The sequence below is a fragment of the Dipteris shenzhenensis genome, chromosome 9 (genome assembly GCF_047967505.1).
Source record: "Dipteris shenzhenensis isolate YYH24624 ecotype China chromosome 9, Dip_SZ_1.0, whole genome shotgun sequence".
NCBI classification, from domain to species: domain Eukaryota; kingdom Viridiplantae; phylum Streptophyta; class Polypodiopsida; order Gleicheniales; family Dipteridaceae; genus Dipteris; species Dipteris shenzhenensis.
Genome location: NC_141604.1, coordinates 11,055,420 through 11,075,540, shown reverse-complemented (window position 1 = coordinate 11,075,540; position 20,121 = coordinate 11,055,420). Strand labels below are relative to the sequence as shown.

At 42.1% G+C, this 20,121-nt stretch overlaps 1 protein-coding gene across 1 annotated transcript; it reads right to left on the bottom strand.

Moving 5' to 3' along the window:
* Positions 1-407: 407 nt before the first annotated feature.
* On the bottom strand, positions 408-18,871 carry LOC147898186 (heat shock cognate 70 kDa protein-like). Its single transcript, XM_087379100.1, has 3 exons — positions 18,844-18,871; positions 2,794-3,108; positions 408-2,258 (listed from the first exon to the last, which is right to left on the bottom strand). Exons 2-3 carry the CDS (start codon positions 3,005-3,007, stop codon positions 481-483), a joined length of 1,992 nt encoding a protein of 663 aa, XP_087235226.1. The 5' UTR covers positions 3,008-3,108; positions 18,844-18,871; the 3' UTR covers positions 408-480.
* Between the last annotated feature and the right edge of the window lie 1,250 nt (positions 18,872-20,121).

The following is a 20,121-nucleotide window of genomic DNA, read 5'->3' as shown; positions in this document are numbered from 1 at the left end:
ACCAATCAAATGCACTATGATAAATAAAAATTCCCATCACATGCCAATGATCCACATCGACGATCAGACCAATCAAATGCACTATGATAAATAAAAATTCCCATAAAACAAAGAACATTTCAGAAAGTACCATAGGCTTTCAAAATTCCTACACATTAAAGGCGAACTGAGAAGATGGGGAAGATACGAATGTTAAAAAGGTGTTTTTGTTCAGTACAAGGCCTCAAGAACAGGACTACAAAACAACCTAGCAGCACATCCGAAGGAAGGAGTGCAGCTAATCATAAAACTGGAAAAACCAGCTCGGAGAGCTTGATCTCCACGAGGAAAGAGTACCAAAAACGAAGATACAAGATGATTGTGTAATAATATTGACACAGAGAGATCAGGAGTGAGTGAGAATTCTTCTGTAATAATATTGACACAGAGAGATCAGGAGTGAGTGAGAATTCTTCTTACTTCCATGACAATTCTTCAATTTTAGTCCACCTCTTCAATTTTAGGTCCAGCACCAGTACCACTTTCGCTTCTCCCTCCTCCATAACTAGAGGCATCTTCTCCTCCAAAGCCACCAGGCATTCCTCCGAATCCTCCCGGCATACCTCCCTGTGCTCCTCCTTGATACATCTTGGCAATAATCGGATTGCACAGATTTTCCAACTCTTTCTGCTTGTCCTCGAATTCCTCCACTTCTGCAAGCTGATTCGAATCTAGCCACTCTATTGTGCTGCTCACTGCTTTTTCTATCTTCTCTTTGTCTGCCCCATCCAGCTTCCCTGCAAACTTCTCATCCTTCACTGTGTTTCTCATGTTGTATGCATAATTTTCCAAGCTGTTCTTTGCCTCCACCTTCCTCTTCACGTCCTCGTCTTCCGATTTATACTTCTCGGCATCCCTCACCATTTTCTCGATCTCCTCCTTTGACAGCCTCCCTTTGTCATTGGTGATTGTGATCTTGTTCTTTACTCCCGCAGTTTTGTCCTCTGCAGAGACATTGAGGATGCCGTTTGCATCGATATCGAAGCAGACATTGATTTGCGGAACTCCTCTCGGAGCTGGGGGAATGCCGCTCAGCTCAAACTTCCCTAGCAAATTATTATCCTTCGTTCTTGCCCTCTCGCCTTCATACACCTGGATGAGCACTCCTGGTTGATTGTCGGAGTATGTTGAAAAGATTTGCTCTTTTTTCGTAGGAATGGTCGTATTTCTGGGAATAAGCACGGTCATAACTCCACCAGCAGTTTCCAGGCCCAAGCTGAGCGGCGTCACGTCCAGAAGCAACAAGCTCTTGACGTTTTCATCGCCTTCTCCGGTCAGAATAGCTGCCTGTACTGCGGCACCATAAGCTACTGCCTCGTCTGGATTGATACTCTTGCAGAGCTCTTTGCCATTGAAGAAATCTTGCAATAGTTGCTGCACTTTGGGAATTCGAGTTGATCCTCCCACCAGGACGACTTCGTGAATTTGACCTTTATCCATCTTGGCGTCCCGTAAACACTTCTCAACAGGTTCCATGCACTTCCTGAACAAATCCATGTTCAGTTCTTCAAACCTAGCTCGGGTAATTGTGGAGTAGAAATCAATACCTTCATAGAGGGAGTCAATCTCAAGGGTTGTCTGTGCTGTTGACGAGAGAGTCCTCTTGGCTCTCTCGCAAGCAGTCCTCAACCGGCGGAGGGCTCTAGCATTACCACTTATATCCTTCTTGTACTTTCTCTTGAATTCTTGGACGAAGTGATTCACCATCCTGTTGTCGAAGTCTTCACCGCCGAGGTGCGTATCTCCAGCTGTGGCCTTGACTTCGAAGATCCCTTCCTCGATGGTGAGGAGGGACACATCAAAGGTTCCACCTCCCAAATCGAAGACCAGAATATTTTGTTCGCCAGCGCGAGCAGACTTCTTGTCCAGGCCGTAAGCAATAGCAGCTGCAGTCGGCTCGTTGATGATTCTGATCACGTTGAGGCCTGAAATAGCTCCCGCATCCTTAGTTGCTTGCCGTTGAGAATCATTGAAGTAGGCAGGCACAGTAATTACCGCATTCTTGACGGTAGAGCCTAGGTAGGCTTCGGCTATCTCTTTCATTTTGACGAGAACCATAGAAGATATTTCCTCTGCTGCAAATTGTTTTGTATCTCCTTTGTAAGTGACCATAATCATAGGCTTATCACCCGGACCAGCGATTACCTTGAAAGGCCATAATTTCATGTCACTTTGAACCGAGGGGTCGCTGAAGCGGCGTCCGATCAAGCGTTTCGCATCTGCGGATCAGGTATCAAGCACGACATTAGAAGTGGAGGCCGATTGAACCAACAGATACAGCTCAAGCTTTACGCTCAAGGAACCTAATTTTCGAACAATTCTGTTAGAAGTCATGGAGAAAACGAAGGTTGCAACTTTAGCTTTTTAAGTTCTAATGTTAGCTCTATGCTGTAAATTTTCTAACGTTAGAACTCTCGGCAAGTTTTAGCTCTTAAAACTATATGCTCTGTGCGAAAACAAAGTTTTAGCATTAATTTGAAGAAATCGTTTTCGTGAATGAACAACACAATGGAAGATGGTGAAAGCAGAAAACATAGTTCAAGATCAGCTGTAAAAACTTATGACATGCTACGTGACCGAACTAATCGACGAACACACTTCCAGCGTTAGAAAGAACAAGCCGATTGCATTATTGAAACTTTACGCAGTACTGAAGCGATGCATTATTTCCGATCACCGAACGGTCTGAATTGCGTTAATCAAAGCAAATTGAACACAAAATTCAGCTGTGCTCATTAGACAAAAGCTCCATACCGAAAACAGTGTTGCTGGGGTTCATGGCGACTTGATTCTTGGCGGCATCACCGATGAGGCGCTCAGTGTCGGTGAAGGCGACGTAGGAGGGGGTGGTGCGGTTGCCCTGGTCATTGGCGATGATCTCGACGCGGTCATGCTGCCAGACGCCGACGCAACTGTAGGTGGTGCCGAGGTCGATACCGATGGCTTTACCTTCGGATTTAGAAGACATGGTACGTAATGGAAGACGGAAAGAAGAACAGAAGTAACGGAAAAATGCAAGGGAATTAGGAAGGCAGAAATTGAAAGGATGAGGGTGCGAAAAAGGATGAATCGGATGAGAACGGGTGTGTGTAGTAAGGAGCAACAACAAAACGAGACGATGATTATTAGAAGAGAATTGAGGGATTTGAAATATAAGAGTGAGAGAAGAAGCACACAGAAGTTGCAAGAAGTCGCTAGAACTTTCTACGAGAAGCTTCTTTCTTCTTCTTCTTTCCCCCTCTATTGTTATTGTGTTACGCGTGTCCCTCACTTTTATTGCCCCAGAACCTTCTCGCTTCTTCTCTTCACTTCCTTAATATTTAACCCCCCTTAAAAAGACCTCCTATTCTATTCAAATACAAGGGGGGAAAAACTAATCTAATAGGTCTATTTAAATACAAGGGGGAAAAAACGACCTCGTATTGTATTTCAATACAAGGGGGGCGGGGGAATACAAAGGGGAAAAAACTAATCTATATCTATCTACACACACACACAATTATAGGGGGGCTATGAGAGAAAAAAAATCCATTATCCCATTAGTCCAAGGGAGGAAAGTGAAAAAGGGGGCGGGTGTGTGAAGGAGGGGATAAATTACAACAATTAAGGGGAAGGACGAGTTGCCATGTGCCCCCCTCTAGAAATTTTGCACCGCCCTGCCCACGCATATAAAGAGAGGCTAGCAAGTCGGCTAAGCCTTTCACCATTTCTGCTTCACTGCAGAGCAGCACTCTAGAAAACCACCAGAGCTTTCTCTCTAGGCAGCATTGTTTCACTGCATGACACTTTGTTCATGCTCCATGGACTGGACACTTTGTTCATGCTCCATGGACTAGACATGGGCTACTCTCCAAGATAGGATTGTCTTCATGTAGCTTGAATCCTCTTCAGTGCGAGCTAGTCCTCTTCAAGACATGCTCTCACCTTTCATGTAGGCTGCCCCAAAAACCAAAAATGCACTTAGCTCTCAACATTCACAGGCTGGGAGCTCTGGTAATTCGCATAAAGCTGCTCGAGATTCTCTCTTTCCTCAGCTCTCTCTCCCAATACTGCAAACCAAAACATGTGCTCATACAGCTGTCATAGAGAAAACCTGATGTGCTTTTGAGAGGATACGAGTTGTTGCTACTGTGTTTGCAGTGTAGGAGGCATTTTTGGTATCATTTTTGCATATATCTTCTTGTTCCGTCAATGAGTACAAACTTTTTAGTGTAACGATTAGGAGACAAAATTACAGTTCTATGCAAAAAATTGTGTGTCGAACTGATGCATGGTTCACAAGATCTCAATTTTTAAAATTTTTGAGAGCCATTAGTATCAGGAAGTGCCCTAGGAGCACATATACACACACACAATTGATTGATTAGTGCTATAGCAACCTGCGAATTGATCTATGCAAATTGATTGCCCTCCAGGCTTCACCCTTGCTCTCCCTGCTGCCTTGTGCCTCTGCTCTCCCTACCCTACTCTCCTCCTATTATCCTCCTTCCTCCTCCAGCCTCCCTCGGAGTCCCTCCCCTTGTCTCCCCCTCTTATACTCGCTCAGGGCAGCAGTAGTCATGGAAGCTTCTAGTCTTCTCAGCTAATCTCGAACCTTCACGAATCACATTTATTTTTGCATTAATTCTCTGCCCTACGTTCTCATCCCTCCCTTGCTCCTCTCACCCCCCCTCGCTCAGCCTTCTCTCACATGTCCATTAGCCGAGACATGGAGACATTGATGTAGGAGACATAGAGGTGGTTAGAATCTTTGAGAGACATCATCTTGATTGCAAAGAACTCCATGGCTATCTTCTTCTACTGAGCATAAGGGGCATATGGGTAGATAGAGTTATATAAGTGTAGTGAGGAATTTTGCAAAGCAGCATGACCAATAGGTCTCTCAATTGACATCCAATTCATCCAACGAACGTACATTCTTTTAAATTTGGACAGGCTAGATTACGTTCCAATTCTCAGATGCCTTATCAATTGCACTGCACTTTCTATCTTCTCATTGTGTGAAATCGACCTTGACAGCCTTAGCAACACTGCATACATGAGCATCTAAGTTTACTATCAAATGTAGATACAGCATATTGTCATGTGTCTTGAAGCCCGTTCTTCTCTTCATGGATTTGGGGAATGGTGCACCATCATAATTGATCATTTTCATCATCTTGTGATGCAACGTTGTCTTGCCACTTCAAGGCAAACCCATTAAAGCAAGTCAGTTGATAAGTCACTTTTATTTGCCTTTAACATAGGCATCTCCTTGACTAGAGAGGTAGTCTCTGCAGGTCATATTTACATTTCTCTCCATTTAGACAAGTAATCTTCAAAAGCGAACTTTTTCTATACTTGAATTGTTTTCTCGCAAATGTTCTTCCAAAGTTATAATTTTCTCTTGCCAATGCTCATTCAATGCTTAGTGCTCGAGACTTCCTTCATGAGGGATTCATTCAATAGTAGTAGACCCTTGATCTTCTATTAATTCCACCTCTTATCGCTCCAACTCCAACTCCCTCTTGCGCAATCGTTGGGAGAAACTTTAGTCTATCGTAGAGAGAAGAGCTTTCAAATGTGTTTGCCTTTTCTCTCCCAAGGCTTGTCTGAGCTGGTCAGCCTGCCAAACAATAATTATGTGAGCTATGTAGAGAGAACAGACTAAATCGATGAAGAAGTGCTCCAGTCAGAAAGCAAGAAAGACAATACATGACTCTTAAGGAGTAGGTCTAGTTCTTCTCTTTGTTGTGAGAGTGGATAGCTCCTCACAATGCATGGATAATACATTGGATCCAACGTGAGGTCTGGAGCTTGTGATGGAAGGCTATATCATCAAAATCAAGTCATAAACCAATGGAAACTACAACAGATTGGGGAGGAATGGGTGCACTCCCGCACACTTGATTACGTCTACTAGAGGCATTGTCATATGTTGCTTTCATTATGGGCATGCATGATGATCATTGGATTCTTTTCTCCTCTTTCTAGCACCTATAGCATGGACTACAATCTTCAACAGATAAAAAATTTCTAACCTACAATTCAAGGTTGTAGAAAGAAGTACCAAGGCAGTGATAGGAAGAGGCTTTGTAAGATCAATATAGTCAAAACAAGGAATTCCAACAAAGTATCAGTACATATAGTCATCCATGAAACCGGCTCTTTTAGCTCTTTTACTTTGAGTGAATTGAGAGAAAATACGCAAGTTCTTGGAATGTTTTTGGATTGGCTCACAAAGGAAGAGTTTCAAGATCAGTACACATTGGGTACAGTGAGTAAGGTCACTGCCTCCTAGATATAGCTGTTGGAAAATGCGAGCTAGTTATATCCAAAGCTTTGAGAAATGAGGCATAGGCATGAGAAGAGTGGGGAGCTTGCTAAGATGGATTCTATCAAGCAATGAGGCAAATGCAAGAGGAGGAAAGCAAGGCAACAATCAAAAGTTCCTAATTAAAGAAAGCTAAATATCAAAATATTGTTGAATTGTAAGGCAAGAATTGATGAAAAGTAGAATCAAATTCAGAAGAGTGTTTGTGGCCCTTGAGATCAATCTAAGATCATCAAAGGACTACAATTAACATGTGGTTCAAGAAGATCTCAGAAATGCAACACGGGTCCAACACATGCTACTAGACTATGTGTTGTAAAAAGTGATCCCCTCGGGTCCAACACATGCTACTAGAATGCCTACTATAAAAAGTGACACAAAGGCCTTGCCACATGGCACCCTCTCCATCCTCCCCCACTAGGCTTGCCCAACACCCAAGGCTCCACTCCTTGCCCTCTACTCCTACCAATTTTTGAATTTTAGAGAAGGTGCGGAAATGCACATACGTTTGGTACTACTTCCAAGTCCATTGCTTCCAAGAACTAGGTATAATCATGTTGTGCCATGGCAACGCACAGGTCTCTATTAGAATTCCAAAACTACATACCAACATGTGTGTGTGTTCATCTTTTACACAAAAAAAGTGCACGTGTGTGTACAAACATATTTAGACACACACACAGTTTTCTCTGTGCCAACATGGACTTAGGTAGTACAAAATGTGTGTGTAGAGTAGCGGCAAAGCTTCGCTTGTACCTACATAAGGCTAGGAATAATCTCTCTTAGGAATCCTCAACATGTAAGTTCTACTTGGATTCCTACATGTGAGTTCTACATGCAAGTTCTACTTGTGATTCTGACATGCGAGTTCTACATGTAACTTCTACTTGCAACTTCTACATGCAACTCCTACATGCAACTCCTACATGCGAGTTCTACATGCAACTTCTACTTGCAACTCCTACATGCAAATCCTACATGCGAGTTCTACATGCAAGTCCTACATGCGATTCCTACAAGCATGTTCTATATGCGAGTTTTACATGCAACTCACTCCTACATGCAACATGCAACTCCTACATGCAACTTCTATGTGCAAGTTCTACATGTAGAGAGAGAATCTCTTAGAATTCCTACATGTAGAGAGAGAAGCTCTCCAACTTGTATAAATACCCCATAATGGAATGGAGCCCACACTCTTTGGGGCATTGTGTTGAGTTCTACTTTGGTGTTCCAAGCAATTGTTTCAAGTGTCCATGCTTCCTTGCACTCCACATCCAAAAGCATATCCTAAACTTGCAACTCCTCCTCAACCTTGCAACCCATCCTCTCCTCCTCCTCCTCACTCCTCCTCCCTTCTCCCCCTTCCTTCTCCTCCTCCCTCCTCCTCCTCCTCCTCCTCCCTCCTCCTCTCCCTACTTTCCCCCATGCTCTTACACCTTCTTCCTCTCCCACTCCTATACTCCCCTTAAACCCTTAGTTCCCCAACCCTTAACCTCTATGATCTATGAGGGAGATGAGTTCTCCACCATGTACTCTACCCTGAACCTTGGATCCTCCTTCTAACCCTGGAACCTCTTCTAAACTCTGGAACCTCTTTCTCTTTCTAAACCTTGGAACCTCTCTCTGAACCTTGGAACCTCCTTTTAACCCTTGAACCTCTTCTAAAATCTGGAACCTCTTTTGAAACCCTGGAACCTCTCTCTAACCCTTAAATTCCTCCTAAACCCTTCAACCCCCAATGAAGGCAAAAGCCTTCATTACCTCAACCATGATGATGCACGTTCCTTTCACACATGCATGCACTATGTTTGCTTACCACACTTAAGCCTACGTCTCTCATCGGAATATGACTTGAGGTCCTAAGCTACACGTATACTACAAATGACAACCACGATATAACTGTAGGTGACAAAAAGCCTCGGAACCTTGCATATTGAGAATACCCTGCTCTTCCTGTGGAAGCCATGGAAAAGAGCCAACATTTGACGCCACTGCCAGAGAGACTAGCATCTTAAGTAACGAGTAAACATATGGAGGTATGTGTAAAAAACAAACTACTACGAACTTTCACGAACATAACACTCAAGGGCAAGGAGAGTAAAAGTTTTTTCAACTCTAGCCAAACATATAAACCCCAAGCATCCTCTCCTCCTCCTCCTCCCTCCTCCTCCCTTCTCCCCCTTCCTTCTCCACCTCCTCCTCCTCCCTCCTCCTCCTCCTCCTCCTCCTCCTCCTCCCTCCTCCTCTCCCTCCTTTCCCCCATGCTCTTACACCTTCTTCCTCCCCCACTCCTATACTCCCCCTAAACCCTTAGTTCCTAAACCCTCAACCTCCATGATCTACGAGGGAGACGAGTTCTCCACCATGTATCTACCCTGAACCTTGGATCCTCCTTCTAATCTTGGAACCTCTTCTAAACCCTGGAACCTCTTTCTAAACCTTGGAACCTCTCTCTAAACCTTGGAACCTCCTTCTAACCCTTGAACCTCTTCTAAACTCTGGAACCTCTTTCTAAACCCTAGAACCTCTCTCTAACCCTTAAACTCCTCCTAAACCCTTCAACCCCCAATGAAGGTGAAAGCCTTCATTACCTCAACCATGATGATGCACGTTCCTTTCACACATGCATGCACTATGTTTACTTACCACACTTAAGTCTACGTCTCTCATCAGAATACGACTCGAGGTCCTAAGCTACACATATACTATAAACGACAATGATGATATATCTATAGGTGATAAAACACCTTGGAACCCTGCATATTAAGAATACCCTGCTCTTCCTAGAGAAGCCATGGGAAAGAGTCAACATTTGGCGCCATTGTCGGAGAGACTAGCGTCTTAAGTAACAAGTAAACATACGTAGATATGTGTTAAAAACAAACTACTATGAACTTTCACGAACATAACACTCAAGGGCAAGAAGAGTAAATTTTTTTCTAACTCTAGCCAAACATATCAACCCCAAGCATCAACCTTGGGTTACTACCTTAAGGAATTTTCTTTATTTCTTAAAAAGAAGCCACTTGATAAAAAATTAGGCTAGGTAGTGGACATGAATGCGTAGAGCTTGCAATTTCGATCATTTCAACTTTTTACATAAGAGTGATCCGAGCTAACCATAAAAGTTACGGCTTGGGAAGAGTTTAGGGTTTAACCCTAAACATACACCCATTTCCTATAAAAACCTACTCCACCTCCTCATTCCTTCCTCTTTCACATCTTGCCTCCATCCTCTTCCCCATTCCAAGCCCTACGCAAGACACTCCTCCCTCTCCATCGACCACCACCCTACTCCCATCCTCACACGGTAAGTTACTTTGAGACCATCTCACAACGATAACCTAGTCATCCACCCACCATCCATTCATCCTCAACAATCCTGTTACATTGAGAAAGACTTGGAGAGCATTCAGGTTCAGAAAAAATGCCACCACTAAAGAGGATGCATAGAAAGAGCCCATCGCCTCAACCACGAGACCCCCTCCAAAGTTTGCAGAGCCATCTACATCCTCTCAACCATGACGACCACATGCATTTGTGGTCCAGAGCAAAAGCTCTAAGGAGGATTTAGTGCATGACCAAGAAGAGCAAATGCCACCCCAATCACCACCGGCCTACACAACCATTGACGGGGCCCAGTCACTGGAACTTGTTTGGCCATCTACATCGACTTATGCTCTTTCTAAGGAAGCAACATCTTACTTAGAGCAAAGGGGTCTAGGCAGTTTGCATGAGAGCTTAAAATCCTTGGAGGACAGTCCTACAATGACCACATACATTAGGGACTTTCTCCATTCTTACCACTCCAACAATGCAAAGGTTGGCAAGTATGGTACTATCACTGTACATTAGAGCCCACTCAGCATTATCCTCGAGAGTACAATCATTCAAAGGGCTTTCTCACTCCCAACACAAGGTTCCAAATACACTGAAGTACAACCTCTCCTTACCAAGGGAACACTGTTCCATTGGGACAGCATATTACTTCGCACCATCCTTAACCCTTGCCTCAAGGAAGCAGCACAATTCCTATCCACAATCCAGGGGGTTAAGTGCAGCAAGAATCAATCCCTTCCACTCTGCACATTTGTTTTGTTGAGTAGGAAACTAAAGCAAGACTGGATCCAGCACTTAGTCACATTCTTTACAAAAAAACTAGATGGTTCATTAGGCCAAAAATGTAAAATTCTACACTTATTGGCTATAATCATAAAAAAAGAGCTACAGGAACAAGAAATGACTTTGCCCTAGTCACCAAAACCAATTGAGGAGTTGGACATTCCCTTCTCACCAGTATGGGAGCCGTCACCAATTTCTCCTACTATCACATTGGAAAATGTAGATACCTCAGAAGAAATACCTATTCTCAAGGTCGAAATTAAGGAATTGCCCCATGAGATGGTATAGCTCGGTGCACAACTGCAACCAATATATCTCCAACAACATCAGAAACCAGAGGCTGAGGCAAGATCGTCACCAAATCCTAAGGCTACATCAACACTAGCATCGCCCATTGACACCATGCCAGTTTATGAGCCACAAGGGGAGTTAGTGCCAGATCAACAGTATGACTATTGTACACAAGTGACTAAAATACCATTGGAATAACCTCCCACAAGTACCACAGAATCATCAGGACAGCTATATGGGCACCACTTGTATCAGTAGTATCGCTAGTCCTCATCACCCTCTGTCATTCTCCAACATCAAGCTAGCCAAATGATCCAAATGTCTGAACTATTCACTAGCTTGGCCAAGGAAGAATATGCAAGAGAATTGGACAGACAGACTGCAACAGAAATCGAAGATTAATTCCAGGAAATCGCCATAGAAGTCAAGGAACTTCGGGCGCAAATAGATGAGAAGGAGGTAGAAGAAGTACGCATGAACCAAGCTCTCCAAGCTCAAGAGAAGCCAGTGAGGGATGTGACCTCCAACCTCCACCAAAGCCAAACACAGCTGACAACAACATTACAAGCAATGGCAATCTCTGCACATGCTCAGCAGTACCTACTATAACTCCTTGATCTCTGCACATGCTCAGCAGACCGAGGTAGTGGCACAAGCTCGACTCACTCTAATTCACAAAGAAGAAGAGCTCCAAGATTGCAAAGACAAGCTTGAAGACATGAAACAGTGTTTGGCAGTACGTGCCTTCAGCATTGATGAGCTTACAAGGGAATGCAGAATCTTAAAGGACCAACTTGCTACTGCTAAAGAGGCCAGCACTTCACAAGCACAAGTCTTGGACCAATGGTCCAACACCACTAAAGACATTTCTCAATAGGCGAAGGTCACCTTGCAAATGAGAAAGCTTAAGGAGGCATATACATCCATCTACCAAAAATACAAAGAAAAAATGGATGAGATGCACTCCCAAAAGATAATCATCTCCAAGCTTGAACTCCAATTGTAGTGCACAACAATGAGGCAATGGAAGACAACACCAATGAAGCCCCACTATAATGCATAACGGTGGTGTACCAAGAGCTTGTGGCTGCTCTACAAGTGGAAGATCACCTCAACGCACGTGTGCTTATCCAATGGAAGCAACTCCAAATCAAGATCATATCCACTCATCCAACAATCAAATGGGAACGTTCCATAGGGACCAAAACTCTACGCATAATTTGCCAAGACTTGTCCGAAGATGAGAAAAATATCTTCTGCTTGTCTATACATGCTGGGTTTATAGCACTTAGGACGGATGCGTTCATTGCATATGTATGTCTCATGGGTAGTCCTCCCGTCAGGGTTATTGTTGGTTTGTTGCCATTGCTACAAAGGCCATCACTATTATTTGCAAGGCATGACATAACCAACATCCCACCCATGCAACTGATGATCCCATCGCATCAGCAAAAAGAAGTGTCGAAAGATGACAGGGCATATCTCACATCCAACTTCCCATATCTAACCACTCTCTCTGCCAACCTCATAACCTCACTTACCCTTGCTGCTACCACCCTCTTAACCTTCCCCGAGCTCCATCCTAACATCTATTCCCTCCATCGTCTCTTTGCTCATGTCTCTCACCATTTTCAACTAACCCAACAGTCACAAACTTATGAGCCTCTCACACCTAGCTTCTTCCCTTCCCTTGCTAATCCTACCCTCGAGGATTACCAAATTGCTCCAACCATTTGCCTAGTTCTTCCCCCCCTCCCCTCTGCTCCCCCTTCCACAACTAATACTCTTCCATATTTCTCCCCCATGTCCCCAAATTCTCTCCTTGCCCCGTCATCACCTTTGACACTACTTGTGCTTCCATCATCAGAAAAGGACACAGTATTTGATTTTGAATATTAGGATCTGGATAATCCAATTCGTACTCCCATGCCAAGTTCCAATGATGGGTATGATTTTGATGAGATACCACTTCCCAATAACCGCATCAAGGGATTTTGGAGCAAATATCCTGATATGAAAACTTGAGGTGGATGGGACCCTGGACAACTTCCCTACCAACCTTCGTTAGCATCAAATTAGTGAAGATTGGATAAGCAAGTTAGATCCACAACCTGATTGGCACCATTCCAAGCTCTTTGATATAATCTTCTTGAAAGAGTACCTACGTGCACCTCCATGTCTCAGAACCCATCCCAAGTTCTATGCAGTTCCACGACATAAAAAATGGGAAGCCAACATACACACTTTGGATGATGAAGGTCGCACCATTAATTGGCCAATGATTGAACCATACTCTAGTGTAGAATGGAATATCCAAGGCACAATGATCCGATCACTTCAGCAGCATGAGCAAATAATGCGCGGCAACATTTTTATCGCTTCATTTGCCTAATTGCTATCTTCTACAAAACATTGGAATACATTCTGGAGGTCCGATGCGACCTCGATACCCATTTGCCTCCACTTAGTTTCAATCCCAATGAACGGGTCAATGCTCATATTACAAGCCGACTCTATCAAAGAGTCATCTTCTTAGAAGCATGCCACGTATCTCTGTTTGAACAAATGGTGGATACAGGCTACCTGGAAAATGAGCAAAAATTGTATGGTGCCAAGGCTTTATAGCAGGATTGACTGGCACGACACAAGTTCCACAGCCACTGAATTGCACGCATGGCAACCCAGGTATGTGCTCACAATAAGCCATAACCCGAGGACAGGTAATAAAATGGATCCGAGAGTATGTTGTCCCTGTGCCAACATAGACTTAGGTAGTACAAAATGTGTGTGTAGAGTAGCGGCAAAGCTCTGCTTGTACTTGCATAAGGCTAGGAATAATCTCTCTTAGGAATGCTCAACATGCAAGTTCTACTTGCGATTCCTACATGCGAGTTCTACATGCAAGTTCTACTTGCGACTTCTAGATGCAAGTTCTACTTGCAACTCCTACATGCGAGTTCTACATGCAACTTCTACTTGCAACTCCTACATGCAAGTCCTACATGCGATTCCTACATGCATGTTCTACATGCAAGTTCTACATGCAAGTCCTACATATGATTCCTATATGCATGTTCTACATGCGAATTCTACATGCAACTCCTACATGCAACTTCTATATGCAAGTTCTACATGTAGAGAGAGAATGTCTTACAATTCCTACATGCAGAGGGAGAAGCTTTCCAACTTGTATAAATACCCCATAATGGAATGAAGCCCACACTCTTTGGGGCGTTGTGTTGAGTTCTACTTTGGTATTCCAAGCAATTGTCTCAAGTGTCCATGCTTCCTTGCAGTCCACATCCAAAAGCATGTCCTAACCTTGCAACTCCTCCTCCCCTCTCCTCCAACCTTGCAACCCATCCTCTCCTCCTCCTCCTCCCTTGTCCTCCTCCTCCTCCCTCCTCCTCCCTTCTCCTCCTCCTCCTCCTCTCCTGGTCCTCATCCTCCTCTTCCTCCTTTCCCCCATGCTCTTACACCTTCTTCCTCTCCCACTCCTATACTCCCCCTAAACCCTTAGTTCCTCAACCCTTAACCTCCGTGATCTACGAGGGAGATGAGTTTTTCACCATGTACTCTACCCTGAACCTTGGATCCTCCTTCTCACCCTAGAACCTCTTCTAAACTCTGGAACCTCTTTCTAAACCTTGGTCTGAACCTTGGAACCTCCTTCTAACCCTTGAACCTCTTCTAAACTCTGGAACCTCTTTCTAAACCTTGGAACCTCTCTCTAAACCTTAAACTCCTCCTAAAACCTTCAACCCCCAATGAACTCAACCATGATGATGCACATCCTTTCACACATGCATGCACTATGTTTGCTTACCACACTTAAGCTTGTGTCTCTCACCGGAATACGACTCGAGGTCCTAAGCCACATGTATACTACAAACGACAATCACGATATATTTGTAGGTGACAAAAAGCCTCGAAACCCTACATATTGAGAATACCCTACTCTTCCTGCGGAAGCCGTGGGAAAGAGCAAACATTCACACATGCACACGCTTGTGCATGCACACACACACAGTGTGTCTATCTATGTGTCTACATACATACATATGTGTGTGTGTGTGTGTGTGTGTGGGGTGCAGGGGGGTATATATACCCAACCATATATACATTTGTGTGTACATACATACATACATAGATACATATGTGTGTGTGCGTGTGCGCGCGCATTCGTGCACAGTGGGGGAGGGCAAGCTAGCTGCTTGTTTTGAGCTTGGAGGGGTACCTTCATGTCATGTATGGCTGCTTTTCTATTTTGTATATGCCTAGTTTTTCATTATTGGGTTTTACTAGTGTGATGTTTTTGATTGCATGCTCTAAGTATTGCTTCATCGTCGCTTGCTTGCTGCTCTCGAGGGTTGGGTTTAACATATCACATCTCTTGTTTGCTCGACATCTAGCATGTAAAATTCCATTTCGCTTCCCCTTTTCTTCCTTTCTGCAAAGATTCAATGAAAATTTCCCCCTAAGTTTTTTGTACAAAGGTTTTTTGGGGTCCTCTACCCTACTATTCTATGCATACCCCTTGTGTCATGTTTATTTCCTTTTTCTTTGAGGTTTTTCCCAACCCAAACCTTTATTTCTTCTTGCTGCATTCTAATTTTGCAACGGGTTTATTTTATATCAATGAGAAGCTATGGCATCCTCTACTTCTCATCAGGAAATTCCTCAGGACTCTAAACATCAATGTATCGATGATAGCTTTGTGCATATGGAAACTGAGAATCCTACTTCTCATGTAAGCATAAATGCGCAATATGTTTATGATGTTTTACATGAAGATTTTCAAAAAATTCATCTCAGTTGGGACAAGGCGGTACTGGATTTTACCTACAAGTTTGCTCTACCCTCTATTATATCTCTAGTTCGAAAGTATTCAGAGAATAGAGTTATCTATTATTACCACTAGGAAAGATGCCTCCAGTGGATGATGTAGCAAAATGGATAAAAGCTTTATCGTAGTGCCATGTGGTTGAGGGCATATACTTTGCTCACCTAGACTTTATGAAGTGCTCCTCACTGGACCCAAACATAGAAACACCTTGCTTGAGCATCACCTTTGATGTTTGGCACCAAGATGGTACATGCTTTACCGAAGTCTCCTATTAAAGATTATAAGGGTCTTATATGACATAGTTTCCCCATGTGGGTGGACGTGGTTAACCTCCCAGAATACATGCATCAAGATTTTCCATCCATTGCTGCCTCTCTTGGTTTGCCCTCCTCTTTTAATAAAGAGTCAGAATAAATTTTGCATTTCATGGGATATAGATAAGCTTATTATATACCTTCTATTGCTATCAAGGTTGAAAATGTGAATATTGGAGCTAAGTATTTTGAACTCAAATGGGGAGTATTTATAGGTGCATGCTACATGTCACAAATTTGTCCATGTGTCTGCAAAGTGCATCAGCTGCCCCCAGTGGGAGTATTGTAGCCTGACTTGCCTCTGCCTAATAAAGTGAATACTATGGTGCAAAATGGGAAAGCAAAAGGTAAAATGGGTAATGTATCTTCTAGAGTCCTTAGCCTCAACACATGCACAATGTCAAAGAAAGTAGTGAAGCAAAGGGAAAAGAAAAGGTACAATCAAATGGAACACAAAACCCAATGGTGTTGAAGTACTAATAAGTGGTCCAAAAGTACTATTAAGTGGTCCTGAAGTGCTATTCAATATTCTTCTTGTAAGTGCTACAAAAGTACTTTTAAGTGGTCTCAAGCACTATTCAGTGTTCCTGAACCAGTATTAAGTGGCTTTGCATGACTTATAAATAGTTCTAAAGTACTATTAAGTGGTCCAAAAGTACTACCAAGTGCTAGTATTAAGTGGTTTTTCATTACTTATAAATAGTTCTAAAGTACTATTAAGTGGTCCAAAAGTACTACTTAGTGCTTCTAAGTGGTCCAAAAGTACTACTAAGTGCTTCTATGTGGTCCAAAATTATTGTTAAGTGGTCCTAAGTCACTATTAAGTGGTCATGAAGTGCTATTAGGTATACTCCATTTTGGAATGACATTTTTTTATCTTTCTTGATATACTTGTGCTCTATGTTTTAGTAATAAAAGTGTAGTTCTTATTTAATAGAGTGCATTATCAAGAATTTTTATGTGCTAATACATTCTTTGGATCACTTATATAGGGCCATGACACCAAAAAAAGGTCCAGGTGCCAGAAACTACAGCAAAGATCATAGAGATTGATAGGGTGCCGCCGGCATTCGTGGCACCTCCAAAATTTCAAGAAGATTATTAGAAGGGAAAGCCCTTATCCTCAATCTTAACAATGTATTACTGCTCACTTTTGACTCTAGAAGGGACCATTCCCTCCTTGATTGGAGCTTAAATGATGTATAATGTATCAATGATGGTGGGTGAAGTACCTTTTGCGAAAAGATTCAGAGCCAATTTTTGTTTGTGGCAAGTACATATGCGAATGTGTTTATTTGGAGCACTGCAACACTTGCCAATATAGAATACAAGCTAAACAAATGCTTTGTAAGGACAAAAGGGTTGTTGGCTGGGTGGATGGCATAGGAGAGTTGCTTGGTGGTAAATTTCAAATTTCCAAATGGGAAACCCGTATTATATCAAAAAAATTTGGAAGATTTATCCATAGTTCGATGGTATGAACACCTTATTGGTGGATGACTCGAGGTACAAGTGCTGTGAGAATCCCCCCGATACATATGTGATAGTCTCGAGGATGGAGGACCAATCTCCCGAAGAGATAAGAAGTTTCTTGATGCATGACCTTGGGCCATGGCTGCAGAAGTGGTTGAAAGAAATTGATCGGGTGGAATGGGCATCAGTGTTCCCATTTAATGTGTGTGCCATGCCTAAAAATTAGTTTGTACAGGGGTCTCTACTTGATGGAGAAATAATTTTATTATACAATGAGTGGTGGTACCACGAAAGGGATTGTCACAAGAAAAAAAGGAGGTGAGGGGAAATTTATGTATCCCTCCTTGCATTTATACCAAAATTTTATTGGTATAAATGTAAGTCGTTGACATCAATGTAAATGGCAGAACTTTGATGCATAAATGCAAGAATTTTAATGGTACAATGTAAATTGCAAAATCTGTAGATTGCTTTACCTGGTCACCATATTTTCACTATGACTTTTACATTGTATTGTAAAGTATTGAGAAAATAATTTAATGTGTGTGCTTGTAAGTACTTGTAAAATATTTCATTTGCATATAAAGTACTTTTAGTAGTCTTGAGGGACTTTCTAGTTAATTGAAAGTAACCCATATGTAACTACTTAACCCACATGTGCCCAAAACAAGTCATTCATTTAGGCATCATATACCCAAAACCGATCATTCATTTAGTCTACCCAATGTCAAAGACACATTATGTTGCAGCTGCTGTAACTGTGGAACTTAGGTGCAAAAATCATGTTGTAGTTGTAACTATAGCAGGCAGCTATACAAATCAGCACTTACCTAAATGGAGAAAGACATGCTATTATATACATTTTTTTCAACCTCAGGCGATAACCTGAAGGTATTTTTCTCTCCTAGTATGGGCTCCATATTAAAGTTGATGGCCCGCACTAGGTGTTCATACATGAGAATAGGAGGTTTGTTTACAAAAGCAACTCCCACACATCATCATCCACTCTCTCATAGTAGTATCCTGTAACTACTAGTGATATAGTAGGAAGAATATTGCCCCAATTGTCCTACATCACCCTAGATATTCTTTCCTTTTCCTTAGAGCAATTAATAATTTAAAGTCTGCATCTTCCTCCCCATTACTTAAGACATTGACACCAAAGTTTTCCGCCACACACAATGCATCACTCAAGGCATTTAGGTGACCAGCATGCATGGGGGTATCAACATCCTCTTCATCCTAGATTTATCATTTGATTCTTCACCATCACCCATGGGGATAATAGTACGATAATCCCAACTTTCTACATACACCTTATTCTTGAAACATCTCAATTTTCCCTGTATACATGGATCACAAAAGCAAGAGAGCCTCCTATATTTATATGTAGTAGCTAAGTATCCATTAACAGAATGCATAGACCATATATAAAGGATGAAGGATGGAATCGAATGGCTACTACAAAAATGAGAAATGGTGTGTACTAAGGAGAGACGATGAGTGTTAGAAGAGGGAAGTGAGGGATTTGAAATATAAGAGTGGGAGAAGAAGCACACAGAAGTTGCAAGAAGTCACTAGAGCTTTTTGCTTGTCCCTCACTTTCATTGCCCCAGAACCTTCTCGCTTCTTCTCTTCACTTCCAACCCCCTCAAAAAGACCTCCTATTCTATTTAAATACAAGGGGGAGAAAACTAACCTATATATATCTACACACACATACACACAAAATTATATGTATCCAATTATATGAATTTAAGTTCCCTAGGGGCACACATACACACACACACACACACACACACACACACACACACACAATCATATGTATACAATTATAATTGTATATAATGGTATGTATATGTGTGTGTGTGGTAAACAAGACAACAACCCATTTTGCATAGTTAAAAGACAAAGGAGTTAGGGAAGAGAAAAGGCAGAACATTATAGAGTGAGAGGAAGTGCTTGAGTGAGTAGGTAAAACACCGATGATAATGTATAAAAAAGTATGTAAGAGTTTGCTTGACAAAGAATGCCAATAATGTGTGAGCAAAAAATATTTGCAAAAAAAACTAAAGCTGCTGAAGTCCTGACAAGCATCTCTTTTATTGAAGAGGAGAATATGCATACCTGCCACCATCCAATAAGAAAACATGATAAGGACAGGTTTAACCTTAGTTGGGAAGACATGTGTCATAAACCCTCCTCCCTTATTATCGGGGTCACAAAAATAAAAAAGAAGCTTAAGCAGGAACTTAAGTAGTTTGAAGAAAAATTTATGAAAGTAAACTGATGCTTTTTCAAAGAGTGAAATCTAATTTAAAGGATGGACGAGACCTGGGGGGGGCAAGGGGGGTTAATAAAAGTGAGTGAGTGAGAGTATTAGTAATGCAAAGGAAAAAATGGTTAAGTTGTTATGTGCAACAACTTGTGAGGAGGTAATTCAATGAGGGGAAATGAATTTATAAGAACAAAGAAAAAAACTTCTTGTGGTTATATCTGAAGACAAGGGGAGATAATGTATAAAGTGGTAAAGTGCAAGAAAAAATTAGTGACTAAAGAGGGGGACTATAAAGGGAAGTTTATAGAGGGAAATTGTAAGGGGGAAATGTAAAAAAGATAAAAAACCTTTAAGAAAATAATAAGAGAAAAGAAAAAAAGGGGGGGCAAAAGGAATATAATGGGATGTATATAAAAAAGTAAAAAACTAAAGGGTGGAATTT